The following is an 18,057-nucleotide window of genomic DNA, read 5'->3' on the forward strand; positions in this document are numbered from 1 at the left end:
AGGCAAATCCATATGGCATCACTTATATGTGGAACTTAAAACATGGCACAAATGAACCTATCTACGAAACAGAAAGACTCACAGACACAGAGGTCAAAGCTGTGGTTGCCAAGGGTGGAGGGGCAGGGGCGAAGGAGGAATGGACTGCAAGTCTGGGATTAGCAGATGTAAACAAGTATATACAGAATGGATACTCAACAAGGTCCCACTGTATAGCACAGGGAACTATACTCAATATCCTGGGATAAATCATAATGCAAAAGAATATAACTAAGAACATAAATGTGTGTATAACTGAGTCACTGTGCTGTACAGCAAAAACTAACAACACTGTTTCTCAACTATACTTCAATTAAAAAATATAAATTTAAGAAAACACGTCATATTCCGCAATTTGTGAACCATGTAATGGTCTCCCCAAAGGAAAAAAGAAGTATAAATACTCTTGGCAATGTATGGACCTTACTTCTGAACACTCAAATGAGACAGATTCAGACAGTAAAGCTGGAGTGACAAAGCCCATTTGACATTTGGGCTGGTGGGGACGTAAATCCTGTGAATAACAACCTACTTGATGATTTCAGAAGAAATGTAAGCAAGAACTTCAATACGCTGAGATGACAGCCATCGCCAAGCTGATGCGTCAGGAAGATCACTCTTCCACCCTCTACTCCTCCATCGCCCAAAGCTCATCTGTATTTCTGTCTGTCCTTACCCTCTTTCTTCCCCTCTCAGAAGACTGGGGGGTGTTTCTCTTCCCTCAAAGGCGAGTTAACTCAGTCCATGCTCTTCTTCCTCCCTTCCCTGTCCTCCAATGATTTCCCTCATCGTTCATTTTTCATTGTTTGCCGCTGATTCCTCGCCTTCAATTTATTTTTTAAAATAACTTTCCCTTTCCCTTCCCTTCCTTCCAAACCTCTCCTTGAGCCTTTCACCTCAAATATCCTGGAAAGTGTTATCCTCACCTATGGCAGACCAAGTAGATAGGCCTTTTCCTCCCACTAGCTCTTTATCCATTTGACCAGCATCACTCTGCTAAAACCACACCTCCCACTGCCCTCCTCTGCCTCCCAAAGGTACCCACACTCAAGAATCCGGTGTGCACCCTTCTGGTCCATTTTAAAAACACTTCCTTGATGTATACACATAATCACAAAAATATAGTATTTGGGGGGAGGAGTTGATTGTACACATTTGGTATCACACTCTGCATATAACCTGCCATCTAGTTTTTAAAAACTCAGTATTAAACTTTTGAGCTCTCTCCAATTTTACGGATCGTTTTACGTAAAACGTTTTACGTAAAACGTCATGCATTTTATGGATCATTCATCCACTCTCCTCCTGATGGACATTTCAGTTGTTTCCAATTTTCTGCTACTAAAACTGAAAGCTGCAGTGAATGTCCTCCTTGTACATACGTGTAGACCTTCCCAGGAGAGACACACCCAAACATGGGACTGCAATATCACATGACACCAGCAATTTTACTAAATTCCAGATTGCTCCTTGCAATGTCACACCAAGATCACTTCTACCCGTGGTGTATGAGCATCCCTTTCCCCCAATATCCATGCCAACACTTGATACTCTTAGACTTCTACCTTTCCGCCAACCTGGTGGTGGTACAATAGAATTTCATCTGATTACTACTGAAGTTCTATAGCATTTTAACATGATACCCAGTTTCCTCTGAGCTGCCTGGTCATCTATCCTTTGCCCATTTTTCCACCAGACTTTAGTGGTGGAAATAGTAGCTATTCTTTTATACCCTGGATGCTAATCCTTTCTTTATATGTTACAATTATATGTTTCTATGCATACAATTATCTTCCCTCAAACTTATGATATTAGGAATCAGTATTTTACAAAAGCAATACAAGCGATTCTCATGGGAAAACAGACTTGGGGAACACTGCTTCTCAAAAAACTTCCGAAAACTACTCTAAAATAGCAATGAAATGATAAAGATTAGAGAGGACAAAATGGTATATGTAATTACACTGTACTTCCAACTGGCCTTATCCCCAGTTAGCATGAAATCACAGATGTAAGAGGTTAAAAAAAAAAATCTCACTGTGTACTCATGTTACATTTCTTTAACTTCTCTTCCAGGTCAGCTATATCTCGGAGATCTGCTCCAATGATGGCATATCTTGTTGAATCCAACATGTGCCCATCTGTAAATGCAAGAAGAGATGGTAATTTCAACAGAAACTGATCAGGAAGAGATTGTAACTTCAATGGATGTGGCTTTTTCAAAACGAAAGTAAATATACTGTTTTTCTCCACTATAAAAATGCATGCTCATTATGGGGGGAAAAAAATCAGGAGGTGAAAATTAACTAAAGTCATACCTTTCAAAGATAACTATTAGTGTTTTAATGTATAACATTCTATCCCTTTTTCTATGTGCTTAAATTCACATACACAACACAGACACATCCTCCCCCCCCCTTTCTCCCCCATCAAATACACAACACAGACACACACATACATACACCTTGCACAATAAAAGAAAATGGGACCACCCAATACTTGTTCTGAAAGCTTTTCCTATTTAACAACAGTATCAGGAACAAATGAACTTACAAAACAGGAAGAGACTCACAGGCTTAGAGAATGAACTTATGGTTGCTGGGGGAAAGGATGGGGGAAAGGATAGTTAGGGAGTTTGGGATGGACATATTCACACTGCTATATTTAAAATGGACAACCAATAATCACATACTGTACAGCACATGGAACTCCATTCAATGTTATGTGGCAGCCCAGATAGGAGGGGAGTCTGGGGGAGAATGGTTACATGTATATGTATGGCTGAGTCCCTTCACTGTTCACCTGAAACTATGATAACATTGTTAATCAGCTATATTCCAGTATAAAATAAAACACGGGGAAAAAAAAAACAACAGTACGAGGGACAACATTCTCTGTAATGATTTCACAGTGCTTCACTGAGTAGATAAAACAACTTACTTAGCCAATCACTCAGTATTAGACAGACAGTATTTCCAAATTTATTTCATCTGAGACATTGCAATGAATATCCTTATATACATATTACAAAGGACTTGCCCAGTTATGCTGGTTATGATGAGCAGAATCAGGAGATCAAAGAGGAAGCCTATTTAAATATTGGTACTAATTGCTCTCAAAATGTTTTGTCAATTTGCAAGACATTACATTTAAAAGAAAACAGTTGATGTACTAAAGTATTTACAGATAAAATAATATTATGTTGTTCAGTCGCTAAGTTGTGTCTGATTGCAAACCCATGGACGGCAGCATGACAGGCTTCCCTGTCCTTCACTATCTCCCGGACAGAGTTTGCTCAAATTCATGTCCACTGAATTGGTGAGGCTATCTAACCATCTCATCTTCTGCCACCCTCTTCTCCTTTTGCCTTCAATCCTTCCCAGCATCAGGGTCTTTTCCAATAAGTCAGCTCTCCACATCAGGTGGCCAAAGTATTGGCGCTCCAGCTTCAGCATCAGTCCTTCCAATGAATATCCAGGGTTGATTTCCTTGAGGACTGACTAGCTTGATCTCCTTGTCCAAAGGAGACAAGAGTCTTCAAGAGTCTTCTCCAGCACCACAGTTTGAAAGCATCAATTCTTTGGTGCTCAGCTTTCTTTGTGGTCCAACTCTCACATCTGTACATAACTACTGGAAAAATCATAGCTTTCACTATACGGACCTTTACTGGTAAAGTGATGTCTCTGGTAATATGCTGTCTAGGTTTGTCATAGCTTTCCTTCCAAAGAGTAAGTGTCTTTTAACCACCATCTGCAGTGATTTTGGAGCCCAAGAAAATAAAATTTGTCACTGCTTCCACTTTTCCCCCTTCTATTTGTGATGAAGTGATGGGAACAGATGCCATGGTCTTAGTTTTCTGAATGTTGAGTTTTAAGCCAACTTTTTCACTCTCTTCTTTCACCCTCATTAAAAGGCTCTTCAGTTCCTCTTCACTTTCTGCCATTAGAGTGGCATCATCTCCATATTTGAGTCTGTTGATATTTCTTCCAGCAATCTTGATTCCAGTTTGTGATTCATCCAGCCAGGGATCTCGCATGATGTACTCTGCATGTAAGTTAAAAAACAAGGTGACTATATACAACCTTGTCATACTTCTTTCTCAATTTTGAACCAGTCTGTTGTTCCACGTAACAACTGTTGCTTCTTGACCCACATACAGGTTTCTCAGGAGGCAGGTAACATAATATTCCCTTTAAGATATTCCAACAGAGGTTGGATGAAATGGTATATATTATGATTCTCAAGCTTTGGCAAGAATCAGAATCACCCAGAGTTCTTGTTGAAACTGATCAGTCTCTACTCCCTGAGTTTCTGATTTATATTTTTTCAAAATGTTATTGTTATTCAGTCACTAAGTTGTATCTGACTCTTTGTGACCCCATGGACTACAGCATGCCAGCCTTCCCTATCCTTCATTATTTCCCAGAATTTGCTCAAATTCATGTCCATTGAGTCGGTAATGCCATCTAACTATCTCATCCTCTGCCACCTTCTTTTCTTCTTGGCCTCAATCCTTCCCACTATCAGGGTCTTTTTGAAAATGGAAATCCATATTTCTAGTAAGTTTCCAGATTGTGTTGATGCTGTTAGTGTGGGGCTAGACTTTTATTTATTTTTTCAATATTTATTTATTTGGCTGCACCTGGTCTTAGTTGCAGCATGTGGGATCTAGGTCCCTGACCAGGGATCAAACCCAGGCCCCCTGCATTGGAAGCATGGGGTCTGAGCCACTGGACCACCAGGAAAGTCCTATGGGACTACACTTTTAGAACCACAGGTAGATGAAATGACACTGGCAATAAAATTAGGCGATGGTACATGGAGATTCATCAATCTAGTCACATTATTTTTGTGTAGCCCTGAAATTCTTTTCAATTTAAACTTTCCATTTTTAAAGATAGATTAGAATAAAAAAAGAAATTAAATTGCTTGATTATTTACTCCAAGCACTGTTTGCTCAACTCCCTCAAAGGTACAAACCATGGAAGGAGCTGGGACATTTGACAGCCACCCTGCATCACTGCTGAGAACCCAGTTCTCTCCTGAGAACCCAGAGCAGAAAAGTGTGAGGAAGGAAACAGCACGTGAGCTTGTTTTCCTTTACTGAGAACCCCGCTGAGCGAGTTCAAATACACTTGGCCACATCCCATAAGCTAACAAGAAATACCTTCTAGGAACCTGCTAGATGTCAGGAAACCACTCAAGGACAAAGCCAGGAGATCCAGAGTCAGTCCCGGGCACTGCAACACCCGAGTCCAGAAAAGAATATAAAGGACGTGAAGGCACTTGCTTGCCCTGCTGTGAAAACAAGCAATGACTCTCAAATGCCTGTGTGCCTTCTGAAAACATAGATATTAAAATTGAGGTTTTCCATCGCTGACCACAAAAAAAGAGAGGCCCAGAATGTTGAAGCATGTGGTTCCCTCGGACCATGCAATTCACAAAAGACCCATCTTACTAAGAGATGTGGATCTAAAGGTATATGCAAGGCAAAAATTGCACATGGTTATGATTACTCTTAAAAATTGAGCATAAGGCATGGCAGAGTTGCAAAGGGCAATGACCTAGAGTGCACCCAGCAGTGGCCCAGCTGTATTCCCAGGCAAGCTGGCATACTATCTGGGAAGCCCTAGACACAGTGACCCCAAGGTATCATCAACGATAAAATCTGATGCTCTAAATCACACATACGCCACACCTGTCATGATCCTCAGAAGTCAGGGGCTACTCAAGCTGTGCAGAAATAGAAAGTCTGTTATCTGCCCTTGAAGAATGCCTGACCCTCATTTCACAAGAAACAGAAAGAAGATACAGGCCCCGGGTAAGTTTCAAGGGAGGTATACTATTCTGGGACTTCCCAGGTGGCACAGTGGTAGAGACTCCACCTGCTAATGCAGGAGACTCAAGAGACTTGGGTTCAATCCCTGCGTCAGGAAGGTCCCCAGGGGAAGGAAATGGCAATCCACCCCAGTATTCTTGCCTGGAAAATCCCATGGACAGAGGAGCCTGGCAGGCTACCCTCCACGGGGTCACAAAAGAGCCAGACATGACTGAGCACACATTACTATTCTAGGAAAATGCACCATTTTTAGAAAATCTATCAGTGGCAAGAGACCAAAAAAAAAAAAACAACAGAAAAACCTTGGTGCCGTTAGAATGTTTCTGAAAACAGATAAGAAAAAGACCTTCTCACCAAAATGAGATTCAGAATCCTTTCCTTTATTTCTATATTCTACTTTGAAGAGAAAAACAGAAGGGGACTTCAAAGCATTTGTGTGATATTCACATAAGAACAACTTTCTAAAGGAAGAGCTGGTCCCCACTCAATTCTGGAAAGCAAATTAACACTGATTTAGAACCTTAAATTGCTACCAGTAGCTCTCTCTGTGCGGAGAAGGCAATGGCACCCCACTCCAGTACTCTTGCCTGGAAAATCGCATGGACGGAAGAGCCTGGTGGGCTGCAGTCCACGGGGTCGCTAAGAGTCAGATACGACTGAGCGTCTTCACTTTCACTTTTCACTTTCATGCATTGGAGAAGGAAATGGCAACCCACTCCAGTGTTCTTGCCTGGAGAATCCCAGGGAAGGGGGAGCCTGGTGGGCTGCCGTCTATGGGGTCACACAGAGTCGGACACGATCGAAGCGACTTAGCAGCAGTAGCAGCAGCTCTCTCTGTGATCAATCATTAGAGGACTGACTTCTAAGAGGATTTAAGAGGGAGAAGTCCTGAAGACATAACGCCATGACATGGTTTTTAAAAAAATTAAGAACAAATTAATACCAGGCCAGAATGGCAAGACAAGTATAAAAATCCTATTCCTCAGGCTTGGTCATCATTTCATTCAAGCAGCAGCTCTCAACTTTGTCCCTAGGGAACACTGGGTGGTGTCTGGAGACATTTTTGGTTGTCACAGCTGGGGGATGTTCGAGGCATCTAGTAGGTAGAGGTCAGGGACAATGCTAAAACATTATACATTGTGTGGGACAGCCCCCCAACAGGGGATTATTCAGCCCCAGATGTTAGCAGGACTGAGGCTGAGAAACCCTGTGCTAGACTTACACACAAAAATTCGAAGATCATTAGTTGATGCTGAAGTTTAAAAAAAATCTTTGAATAGTTGTAATTATTCTCAGATAGGGGAAACTTAACATGCTGTAGCTTGGGAACAGGATATGGTTCCCAAGATGAAAATTCTCTGGAGTGCATCAGCAGAGGAATGGGCTTCGGAGTCAAAACAACCCTAAGAGCAAAGTTCTATTCTGCCAGTTCCCAGTCACGTGATATACCACTCACGACTTTTTAAACATAAAATTCAAACAATAGCAACCTCATGTGGCTATATCGAACATTAAGGGCAATGTGGCAGTGTGAGCTCCAGGACTTCCCTGGTGGTTCAGTGGTTAAGAATCCACCTGCCAGTGCAGGGGACATGGGTTCGATCCCTGGATTGGGAACTAAGATCCCACATGACACAGGGCAACTAAATCTGTGTGCTACAACTATGGAAGCCCGTGCTCTAGAGCCCACAAGCTGCAACAAGAGAATCCACTGCAATGAACACCTCAATGAGAGCAGCCCCCGCTTGCGGCAATGAGGGAAAGCCTCCCTGGAGCAACAGAGTCCATGCACCACAACGAAGACCCAGTGCAACCAAAAATAATAATTATTATTAAGTGCAAGCTCCATGGTTTCCAACTGTGTACCCTGAGGTGCCCTGGGACAGCACAATCAACTTGGCAGAGCATGATGTTTCAAAAAATTTTTGAGGGAAACACAGAGACCCTCCACATGGATCAGACACAAGCAAACCACCAGTCAAAGCAGTCACAGTGTCCACTTGAGACTTCTGTGCACTCACTTTTAATGACACCCTATCTCTGCAAAGTTGACCTCTCAGATACGACTGTGATTAAAAAAAAAAAAACACGCCACTACTGCTCAAACATCACTTGCAATATTGCAAGAGGAACAGGTGGTGGTGTCCCACCTGCTCCCAGGTAAGGTCATGACGTGCCTGACAGGAGCACGTATCCCATTGGAAGTAACTGTGGTTATTTAAGAAGGAAATTAGAAGAGCATTTGTTCTTAAACTGTATGCGTCTTTTCTTTCAAATGATCAAGAAGCTGTTAAGAGTATAAATGCTTACAACGCTTGAGGCTAAACTTATTAATAAACAGAATTGTTGATATATTTTGTAACCTAGGGTCACTATGAAAAGTTTACTGAGGCGCTTAGGGCACTGTGATCCAAGGAAAGTAGGGACTCCTTGCCTGACCCAATGCCTGGGATGTCATGGAGGTCTTCTGTGAAGATCAGACACAGATGATTAAATCCAGGTAGGTGCTGAGAAGCTCCACCCAGATGAAAAGTGTTAGTCGCTCAGTCGTGTCCAACTCTTTGCGACCCTATGGACTGTAGCCCGCCGGGCTCCTCCATCCAAGAATACTGGAGTAGGTAGCCATTCCCTTCTCCGAGGGATCTTCCCGACCCAGGGATCAAACCCAGATCTCCTGCATTGCAGATGGATTCTTTACCATCTGAGCCACCAGGGAAGTCCCCAACCCAGATGAACCCAACCCAAATTGGCAAGCTGCAGGATGGTGAGCTAAACAGACAGTTGTTATTTTAAGCCATGTGCTTTCCAGTGGTTTGTTTCAGAGCAAAAGCTCACACAGGTTTTAATTATCTGCCTCATTAAGCTCATGCCTACAAAAGGATAGGCTTCCCTGTTGGCTCAGAGGTTAAAGCGTCTGCCTGCAATGCAGGAGACCTGGGTTCGATCCCTGGGTCAGGAAGATCCCCTGGAGAAGGAAATGGCAACCCACTCCAGTACTCTTGCCTGGAGAATCCCATGGATGGAGGAGCCTGGTGGGCTACATTCCATGGGGTCGCAAACAGTTGGACACAACTGAGTGACTTCACTTTCACTTTCTTTCTACAAAAGGCATGAAGAAATGTAAGATTAACACGATGCAACAGTGTAAACACACACACACAAAGAATCCACAGTGCATACAAGTCATGATCTCTTCCATCACCTCCAAGTCAGCATTTCAAGAGAGATGGGTTCCTATGTGCTGTTAAGCTGGAGTGAAGCCCATCAATCTCATTCATTGTATGTCTTCAAGGACAGACGCATTATTAGGACTGCCAGGAGTTTTTAGGTCTACAGATTTTCGAGAACACTTCAGTTTAAAAAAGGCAGGGGGGGTGGGGGGTGGGGCATGTTGTAAAATGGATTCAGCCTCAAGTGGATTTCTGGGCCACACAGAAGTTTTGCTGGTCTGTCTGTCCATCAGTCCACCTGGTAATACTTAGTGAGCTCTCACTATGTCCAGGGCACTGAGTTTGGGGAATAAGTGGGTGAACAGGGAGATACTGTCCTGCCCGCATGGGGCCTGTGATCCAGCAGGGAAGATGAATGCTGGGCAAGTGTGGAGAGCACTATAAAGATGGGGGCGGTCTTGTGGGAACAGGATCCCACTTCCCTTAGAACAGAGTCCCGACTTCTTGACCTGGCCTGCAAGATCCTAGGCGATGCAGTCCCTGATGGCTTCATCACACCACCTCACTTCCAGGTTCAGTCACACTGGGCTTTCGGCATCCTTGCACGCTCCTCCTTTGCCTGCACTTGCCTTGATTGAGAAAACCTCCCTAGAGTTTCTCCTTCTTAGGGTTCAGTTGAAATGCCTGATATTTGGAAATGCTTTGATTGGGCTGCCCTTTTTACTTTAAATTCATCCAGCTCCACACAGGAGTTGAGATGGATTACAAAAACATGAATGTTCGTTCATTCAAGCCTTCAGGTACATGTTTATTCCATTAACAATCTGTGTCCCAGGCACTGTTTTGGGTGCTGGGGATACAGTGATGAATGAGACAGGAAGGGTCCCTGCTGTCATGAGGCTTATCCCCTCGGAGACAGAGACAGTGAGTCACAGAGCAAATGAAGAATCAAGATAACATCAGAGTATTAACTGCTATGAAGAAAAGAGGATGACTATATGGACAAAGTTCCATATAGTCAAAACTATGGTTTTGTAAGGAGATCAAACCAGTCAATCCTCAAGGAAATCAGGCCTGAATATTCACTAGAAAGACTGATGCTGAAGCTGAAGCTCCAACGCTTTGGCCACCTGATGCGGAGATGACTCACTGGAAAAGACCCTGATGCTGGGAAAGATGCAGGAAGAGAAGAGGGTGAGAGAGGATGAGACAGTTAGATGGCATCACTGACTCAATGGACATAAATCTGAGCAAGCTCCAAGAGATAATGAAAGACTGAGGAGCCTGGTGTGCTGCAGTTCATGGGGCTGCGAAGAGTTGGGACACAACCGAGCAATTGAATTACAAGAAAAGAGTATGCATAGAGCATGACGTGGCAGCTGAAATGAGACATACGTGACCACATGGAGCCCATGAAGCAAAATTAGAGCCAAAGAGTTCCAGACCAAGGGAAGAGGAAAAAGTCTGAAGATGAGAGAGAGCTTGGCACAGTCAGAGGATAGCAGGAGGGCAGTGGGTGAGATCCTAGTTACTATGTTCAAAAATAAAATGAGGAGGCATCCATTTGACTGATTAACCATGTGGATTTCGGCTCTGGGAAGATTTAAGCAGAAAAGTCATAGAACCTGACTTACTTTTTAAGAACTCATCCTGATTTACTTTTCATTGTGTATCCATTTATATACTTCTAATTTATTACCCTATGAATACTTCAGCTTAAGAAAACATCTATCATTAATTCTAAGATGCATTTTTTTTAACATTTTAACATGTCTGAAATCACGATGCATCTAAGAGCTGTTAATGTATCTGTTTAATTTGTCAACACTCCTTCTTTCTTATTGATAAACAGTGGCGATTCTTAAAATGACAGACCCACAAGTTTGAAGGAAAAGGATAATTTTTAAATTTTTGTCACTTTTATTATCACCTATCACTTTTCTCATATTTTCATTTTTATTTATTTTTTATTCAATTTCTCTTTTCTCAATACAATGGCAACATCAACAACTATAAAGACTGGAAAATTTACCCACATTAAGACCCAGAGTTAAAAAAACAAACAAGAATAAGAAAAAAAATCTGCAATTAAAAAAAACTGACAAAAGGCATTTATCAAAGAACTATCTTTATAAGGGTTCTTATAAACTGAAAAAAAAAAAAAGGAAACATTGCAACTGAAGAAAAAATTGAGCAAAGGAAATTTACAAAGAAATTCCCAAAGGCTAATGAAATAAAAGAAAGATAACTCACTAGCACACTAAGTTATATAAAATTTTAAAATAGGACATCATTTCAGCTAATCATACTGCCAAATTTCTACCTATATTTAAAAATATTTAATATATGAAAATATCTAGTGTTAGTGAAGATTTAGAGAAAGAGTATCCTCATCTACTCTTAGTGAACACAGAAATTAATAAAAAGAATTCTGAAGATCCTAGTAGTAGCTATTAAAATTCACAATGCACAATCCTTCAACCTAGCAATTCCTGCAAATATGCACATATACATGTGTCTTCTATAGCACTGTTGAATATAGAAACATAAAAAGGCAGCAATCTAAATGACCATCAGTGAAAGTGAAAGTCGCTCAGTTGTGTCGAACTGTTTGTGACCCCATGGACTATACAATCCATGGAATTCTCCAGGCCAGAATACTGGAGTGGGTAGCCTTTCCCTTCTCCAGGGGATCTTCCCAACCCAGGGATCAAACCCAGGTCTCCCACACTGCAGGTGGATTCTTTACCAGCTGAACCACAGGGAAGCCCAAGAATACTGGACTGGGTAACCCATCTCTTCTCCAGCAGATCTTTCCAACCCAGGAATCGAACCTGGGTCTCCCACATTGCAGGCGGACTCTTTACCAACTGAGCTATCAGGGACCATCAGTAGGGACTAGATTAAATAAAATGGAATTTCCGTGCAGAGGAAATGGCTATAAAGCCACTAAAAATAAGGAAGGATTATATACACTGACATGAAAAGATAGTCATGATTTAGCAGGACATGAAAAGAGCAAGTCACAAAACAGTATGTATAAATTATTTATTTTATTAAAATTACATATAAACCTATATTCATATATAGAAGCATAGATCATTCATTCAACAAATACATGTTAAACTACAACAGATATTTATTCAATGTGTTTAGACATTCATTCAACAAAAATTTACTGAATCTTTTATGTACCAGGCATTGGACTATATTTATGTGTGTACTTTATTATATGTATATTCACCTTTCTCTGGGTACACTGTTCATCTATAGGAGAAAATACTCAGAACACTGGTTATCTTGGATAAGGGGAAGGATTATGGAAGGTCCTCTCTCCTTTGAATGTTTCTATACTGACAGATCAAAGTTCCAGCAAAGTACTAGACAGTTCACTACAGATAACTGTTCTGACTCAAATATTAACCAAACATATAGAAAATTATGATAGGCCAAGTGTGGAGAAAGCAAATCGGCCAGCAAATGACAAAGCTTGAACAGTTTCTACTTATAATCTGTATAAGGGAAACAGAGGTCGGGGGAGATACTATTTTCTGTGGAAACTTTCTTAGTAATCTGATCACTGGTAGGTATCTAAGGCACTGTGGTTGTGTGAAAGAGAAGGCGTACCTAGTTATCTGACATTTGTTGTGCTATCTACGTCACCCATTCGAGAAGGCCATCCTCTCTAAGCACATTTTCTGACCTGAATTTTTAATAAGGCCCTTGAACGTCTCTATCAAATACAGATTGAGAATGACGGAACATTCTGGAAGAGTTTTACTATAATTTGAGAGGCTTTAGAAATGAGCAAAGTGTTGTTTGCAAGCATTCATACTTAAAACCTAGGGAGAGCGACTTCCCTGGTGGCCCAGTGGCTAAGACTCCACACTCCTAATATAAGGGGTCCAGGTTTAATCCCTCTTCAGGGAACTAGATCCCACATCCCACAACTAAAAAGACTCTGCGTGCCGCAGAAAGATGGAACATCCTGAGTACTGCAACTAAGACCTGGTGTAGCCAAATATACAAATTTAAAAAAAAATTTGAGGGGAAAAATGAAGGCAGGGGCCAAGCAGGTGACATAAACCAGGAAGCATGTCTGGTGTGAGGTAAGAGTGGGTGGTGGGGTCAGAGCTGGGGAGGACACGACCTGTCGAACCAAGGCAGCTGCTGCCAGTGATCACCATGCAGGAGTCAGGGTCTGATGTTTTCCAAGATCTGATATTTCCAAGCAAAACTGGAAATCAAGACTTTCATGAAAAATCTATTTTTTAAATGCTGACAACTAATTTCTCTTTATAAAAAGATTTAGGGTTGGGGACCTATGGACATCTAAAATGAGTCATACCAAGTGAGTGAAAGTTGCTCAGTCGTGTCTGACTCTTTGCAACCCCATGAACTATACATACAGTCCATGGAATTCTCTAGGCCAGAATACTGGAGTGCCTTCTCCAGGGGATCTTCCCAATCCAGAAATTGAACCGGGGTCTCCTGCATTGCAGGCGGATTCTTTACCAACTGAGCTATCAAGGAAGCCCAAGTCATACCAAAAATCATTTTAAATTTCTTCCTGGTAACAGTGGTGGAAGACAACATTATAGCAACAGAAGGATAGATGCGAGCATGCGCACACGCACACACACACACTAACTCACACACACACACTAACTCACACTCGATCTTTAAAAAGAAAAGGGGAAAAAAGAGCTGACATGGTCCTACAGCCCAGGTTGTATGACTCAGGTTACAGATACTTGCCCATTTGAAGTGTGTCCTCTGAATGCAAGTCTAAAATGGGTTTTGATAGGAGAGGTTTCAGTCTGCAGAAGATGGGAAAAAGAAAGATAAGGCAAGTAGCTCATTTACCACTAAAACACAGACACTCATACAGACACAGCAAACAGATATTGGGTTGGCTAAAAAGTTCGCTCAGGTTTTTCCATCAGATGTTATGGAAATATCCAACAGACTCCTTGGCCAATCCAGTATCACTAGTGTTCAAAGGAAGGAACACACCAAACGGTCATCTGTTTAATCACACTTGACCTTAGACACATACAGTAAAAGTCTATAGGATATGAGTGTCAGTCAGGTTAGGTCAGCTAAGCTGAGAATCTGCTATCAAATCACAAACAGATCACAACACACTTACTTAGAAACAGCTACAGACAGGCAAGCAAGAATCATTCAAATGTTCCAGTATTTTTCAAGTCATTCAAATGTCTTGCCTCTTCTCAAACAGAACTTTTTAAGATAGCTTATTATTCCTCACAGACAAACTAAAAATATTGACTCTTACTGAGACCTAAAGTTTAGTAACATTTATGTGATAACTCCCTCCATCAAGAATCTGCAAAACACTAGGGAATTCCCTGGTAGTCCAGTGGTTAGAACTCTGTGCTTCCACTGCCAGGGGCCTGGGTTTGATCCCTGTTCAGGCAACTAAGATCCCATAGGCCATAGTATGGCCAAAAAAAAAAAAAGAAAGAAAGAATATGCAAAAAATCAGAAATCAGAGAACCAAGTTCAATATCCCAACAACCATACACAAATGTCAATGTTTTTTAACCCCAGAAACCCACCCTGGGCCTTGAGCCTATCTGCCCTGATTTCACTCAAGAGTTCCAACAAGTTTAGTCACACTTTGTATTTAGTCACACTTCGTAGTGTTCCCAGAACATCAGAATTACAGTACAGCACCTTCAAAGCATATTTAATGTAGATATAATTTTATATTTAGAAAGGGTAAAAAAACTTATTTTCATGTGTGTGTGCACACAGTCATATCTGACTCTTTGTGACCCCTTGGACTGTAACCCTCCAGTCTCCTCTGTTCATGGAATTTTCCAGTCAAGAATACTGGCTACTGCTGCTAAGTTGCTTCAGTCGTGTCCGACTCTGTGCGACCCCAGAGACAGCAGCCCACCAGGCTCCCCCATCCCTGGGATTCTCAAGGCAAGAATACTGGAGTGGGTTGCCATTTCCTTCTCCAATGCATGAAACTGAAGAGTGAAAATGCAGTCGCTCAGTCGTGTTTGACTCTTAAGAGACCCCATGGACTGCAGTCTACCAGGCTCCTCCGTCCATGGGATTTTCCAGGCAAAAGTGGAGCGGGTTGCAATTTCCTCCTCCAGAGGATCTTTCCAACTGAGGGATCAAACTTGTGTCTCTTGCATCTCCTGCAGTGGCAAAAGATACAAGGATAAACTAAAAAAATAAAGTTTGAAAATGACCTCCAATTCTCTCTGGATGTCTACAGAATGAGACATCTCTAAAGGATAAGCAGAAGCTTTTGTGCTTATGAAAAACTTGGTTAAATGTAAGAATTGGGATTTTATTTATATGACCACTATAAAAAGGAGAGTGGACCTGTAGGTTATAACTGTTGGAAAACAACCTTGGTCTTGAAGTCAGGGTTTAATTTTCAGTTCCACCGCTTTCTAGCCAGGTGACTTTAGGCAAATTAACTAAACTTCTCTGAGCCTCAGTTTTCTCATCCTGTAGAAAGGGGTCAATGATACCACTTAATTTACAAGTCAGCTCTGAAGATTGAGGAGGACCATCCAAGTGAAGCATTTAACATGGGAGTAGGCAAAGAAAAACTCTTGGCAAAGATTAGCAAACTCACCACTTACAACTTGGCAAATTCCTTGAAAACTGAACTCAGAATGGCCCCTGTAACATCTCTTATATAGTAACTGTAACTTCAGCCTCCCATTCATTCATTCAAAAAATTCTGAATGGACTTCCCTGATGGTCCAGTGGTTGAGAATTCGTCTGACAATGCAGGGGACACGGGTTTGATCCCTGGTCCAGGAAGATTCCATTAAGCCCGAATGCCACAACTACTGAAGTCCAACTGCCCAAGAGCCTGCGCGCCGCAACAAGAGAAGCCACCAGAATGAGAAGCCCTCAGAACACTAGAGAATAGCCCCTGCTTGCCACAACCAGAGAAAGCCTACACAGCAACCAAGACTCAGCACACACACACACACACACAAAATATATATGTGCTGTTGTTATTTTTTTTTTAAAGAATTTTACTACATATCTATTCTGGGGCCAGGCACCTTTCTATATCCTAAGAAGTAAGCAAAATACACATCAAAATTCAGATTAATACACAACACTGTTAATCAACTATCCAAAAATTTTTTTTAATTCAAATTACTAATCTACTGTAAGTCACTTTTTGTTAATGTTCAGGGGAATTACATAAACAGAGAGAAGAGTCACAAAGGACGGTATATTTCCTGTTGATGACTGCACAATACATTGGAATGAGGGTCCTGGGGCAAGAAAGAGAGTAGGGACGGGATGAAACGTGAGGTTCCCACATTCAGACCTGCGGTCTCCCAGGAGCTGGTTCTGAAGCCCACCAGGCTCTTGCTTCTGGCCAAAGCCACACTTACTTGATGCTGTGCAGCTTTCTCGTGACTATCATCGGAAAGTCGATTTCAAAATATTTTCTTGGTAGAAGATCTTCATCCTGAGGAAAAAAAAACAGAGGGTAATCTTTATACAAGGTTTCCCCGGTGGCTCAGTGGTAAAGAACCTGCCTGCTAATGCAGGAGACACAGGTTTGATCCCTGGGTCAGGAAGATCCCCTGGAGAAGGAAACGGCAACCCACTCTTGTATTCTTGCCTGGGAAATCCCATGGACAGAAGAGCCTGGTGGGCTACAGTCCATGGGACACGACTTCGTGACTGAGCACACCTGCAATTTTTATAGAATTATTACTCATACATTTACCGATCACTTTCATGTACCAAGTCCTAGGGGCCCAAAGAACAATGGCGGTGCTTCAGGATTTAAAATCAGGGTAATGAGGACTTTCCTGGCAGTCCAGTGATTTTAAGACTCACACTTCTACTGCTGGGAGCAAGGGTTTGATCCCTGTTGGGGAGAACGAAGATTCCACATGCCTCAAAGAGTGGTCAAAATAAAAAATAAATTAATTAAAATCAGGGGGAATGATATAGTCAGAAATGTTCTCTCCAATTTACTTGGTCTCAGCATCAAGAATGGATGGAGGGGAAAAGAAGATTATTGTAGTCATCCAAGAGAGAAGTGATGGGGAGTCTGAACCAGGAGAATGGTCACAGGGATGTTAAGAGGTGGTCTGGAAGGAGGACAGGAGAGTATTTCTCAAAAACGCAGCTTGACACCTATTAGGGTCAAGAAACCAATGTGGTGGGTTGTAACCAGCAGACTGGGGATGAAATAAAATAAAGTAATATACATCAGTAATTTTCACATGGAATTAGGGTCGGCATTATTTTGTGATATATAGTGGGGTGGGGTGGGGTGGGGTGGTAGACAGCAGGTACTCTGGAGCCCGGGGATGGGCGAAAGGTTCAAATCCCCACTCCACCACTTATTTGCCGTAAGGCCTTGGGACAGCCACTAAAATCCCTGGGCCAATGTTTCCTTATTTGAAAAGTAGAGAAAATGATTAACACCTCATAGGGTTGTGAGGAGTAAAGAAGAAACACATGAGTAACACTCAGAATGGGGCCTGCCCTTAGTAAGCATCGTGGGTGCCCTTATATCTTGTGTGTACAGACATATGTACATAGATTTAGGTCCTGGCTAGGGGTGTACAGTTTTTTTTACTGTGGCTACAATTTTAAAAAGTGAGAAACACACACACACAGCCCTGCTTCCCTCTTTTGCTTTTTCTAGCTTAGTCAGTGGTTATACCCCATCCAGTCACCTACTGGTTGTGATAGAATTCTCTCCAGCTTCTCCTTCCTGTCCAACAATAACTTAGCCCCAAATGTATGCAAATAGGTTTCCCTAGTGGCTCAGAGGTAAAGAAACCGCCTGCAATTCTGGAGGCACAGGAGATTCAGGTTCGATCCCTGGGCCGGGAAGATCCCTTGAGGAAATGGCAACCCAATCCAGTATTCTTGCCTGGAGAATCCCATGAACAGAGGAGCCTGGTGTGCTACAGTTCATGGGGTCACAAAGAGTTGGACAAGACTAAGCGACTGAACACACACACA

At 42.0% G+C, this 18,057-nt stretch overlaps 1 protein-coding gene across 1 annotated transcript in view; it reads right to left on the bottom strand.

The window, feature by feature from the left end:
* Positions 1-18,057, bottom strand: part of LCMT1 (leucine carboxyl methyltransferase 1) — a 69,929-nt gene that overhangs the window by 15,369 nt on the left and 36,503 nt on the right. The window contains exons 4-6 of the mRNA XM_006071146.3: positions 16,461-16,537; positions 13,807-13,868; positions 2,078-2,180 (exon numbers count right to left, since the gene is read on the bottom strand). Of these exons, the coding sequence (XP_006071208.1) occupies positions 2,078-2,180; positions 13,807-13,868; positions 16,461-16,537 (242 nt within the window). The remainder of the gene's footprint in view (positions 1-2,077; positions 2,181-13,806; positions 13,869-16,460; positions 16,538-18,057) is intronic.

The sequence above is a fragment of the Bubalus bubalis genome, chromosome 24 (genome assembly GCF_019923935.1).
Source record: "Bubalus bubalis isolate 160015118507 breed Murrah chromosome 24, NDDB_SH_1, whole genome shotgun sequence".
NCBI classification, from domain to species: Eukaryota; Metazoa; Chordata; class Mammalia; order Artiodactyla; family Bovidae; genus Bubalus; species Bubalus bubalis.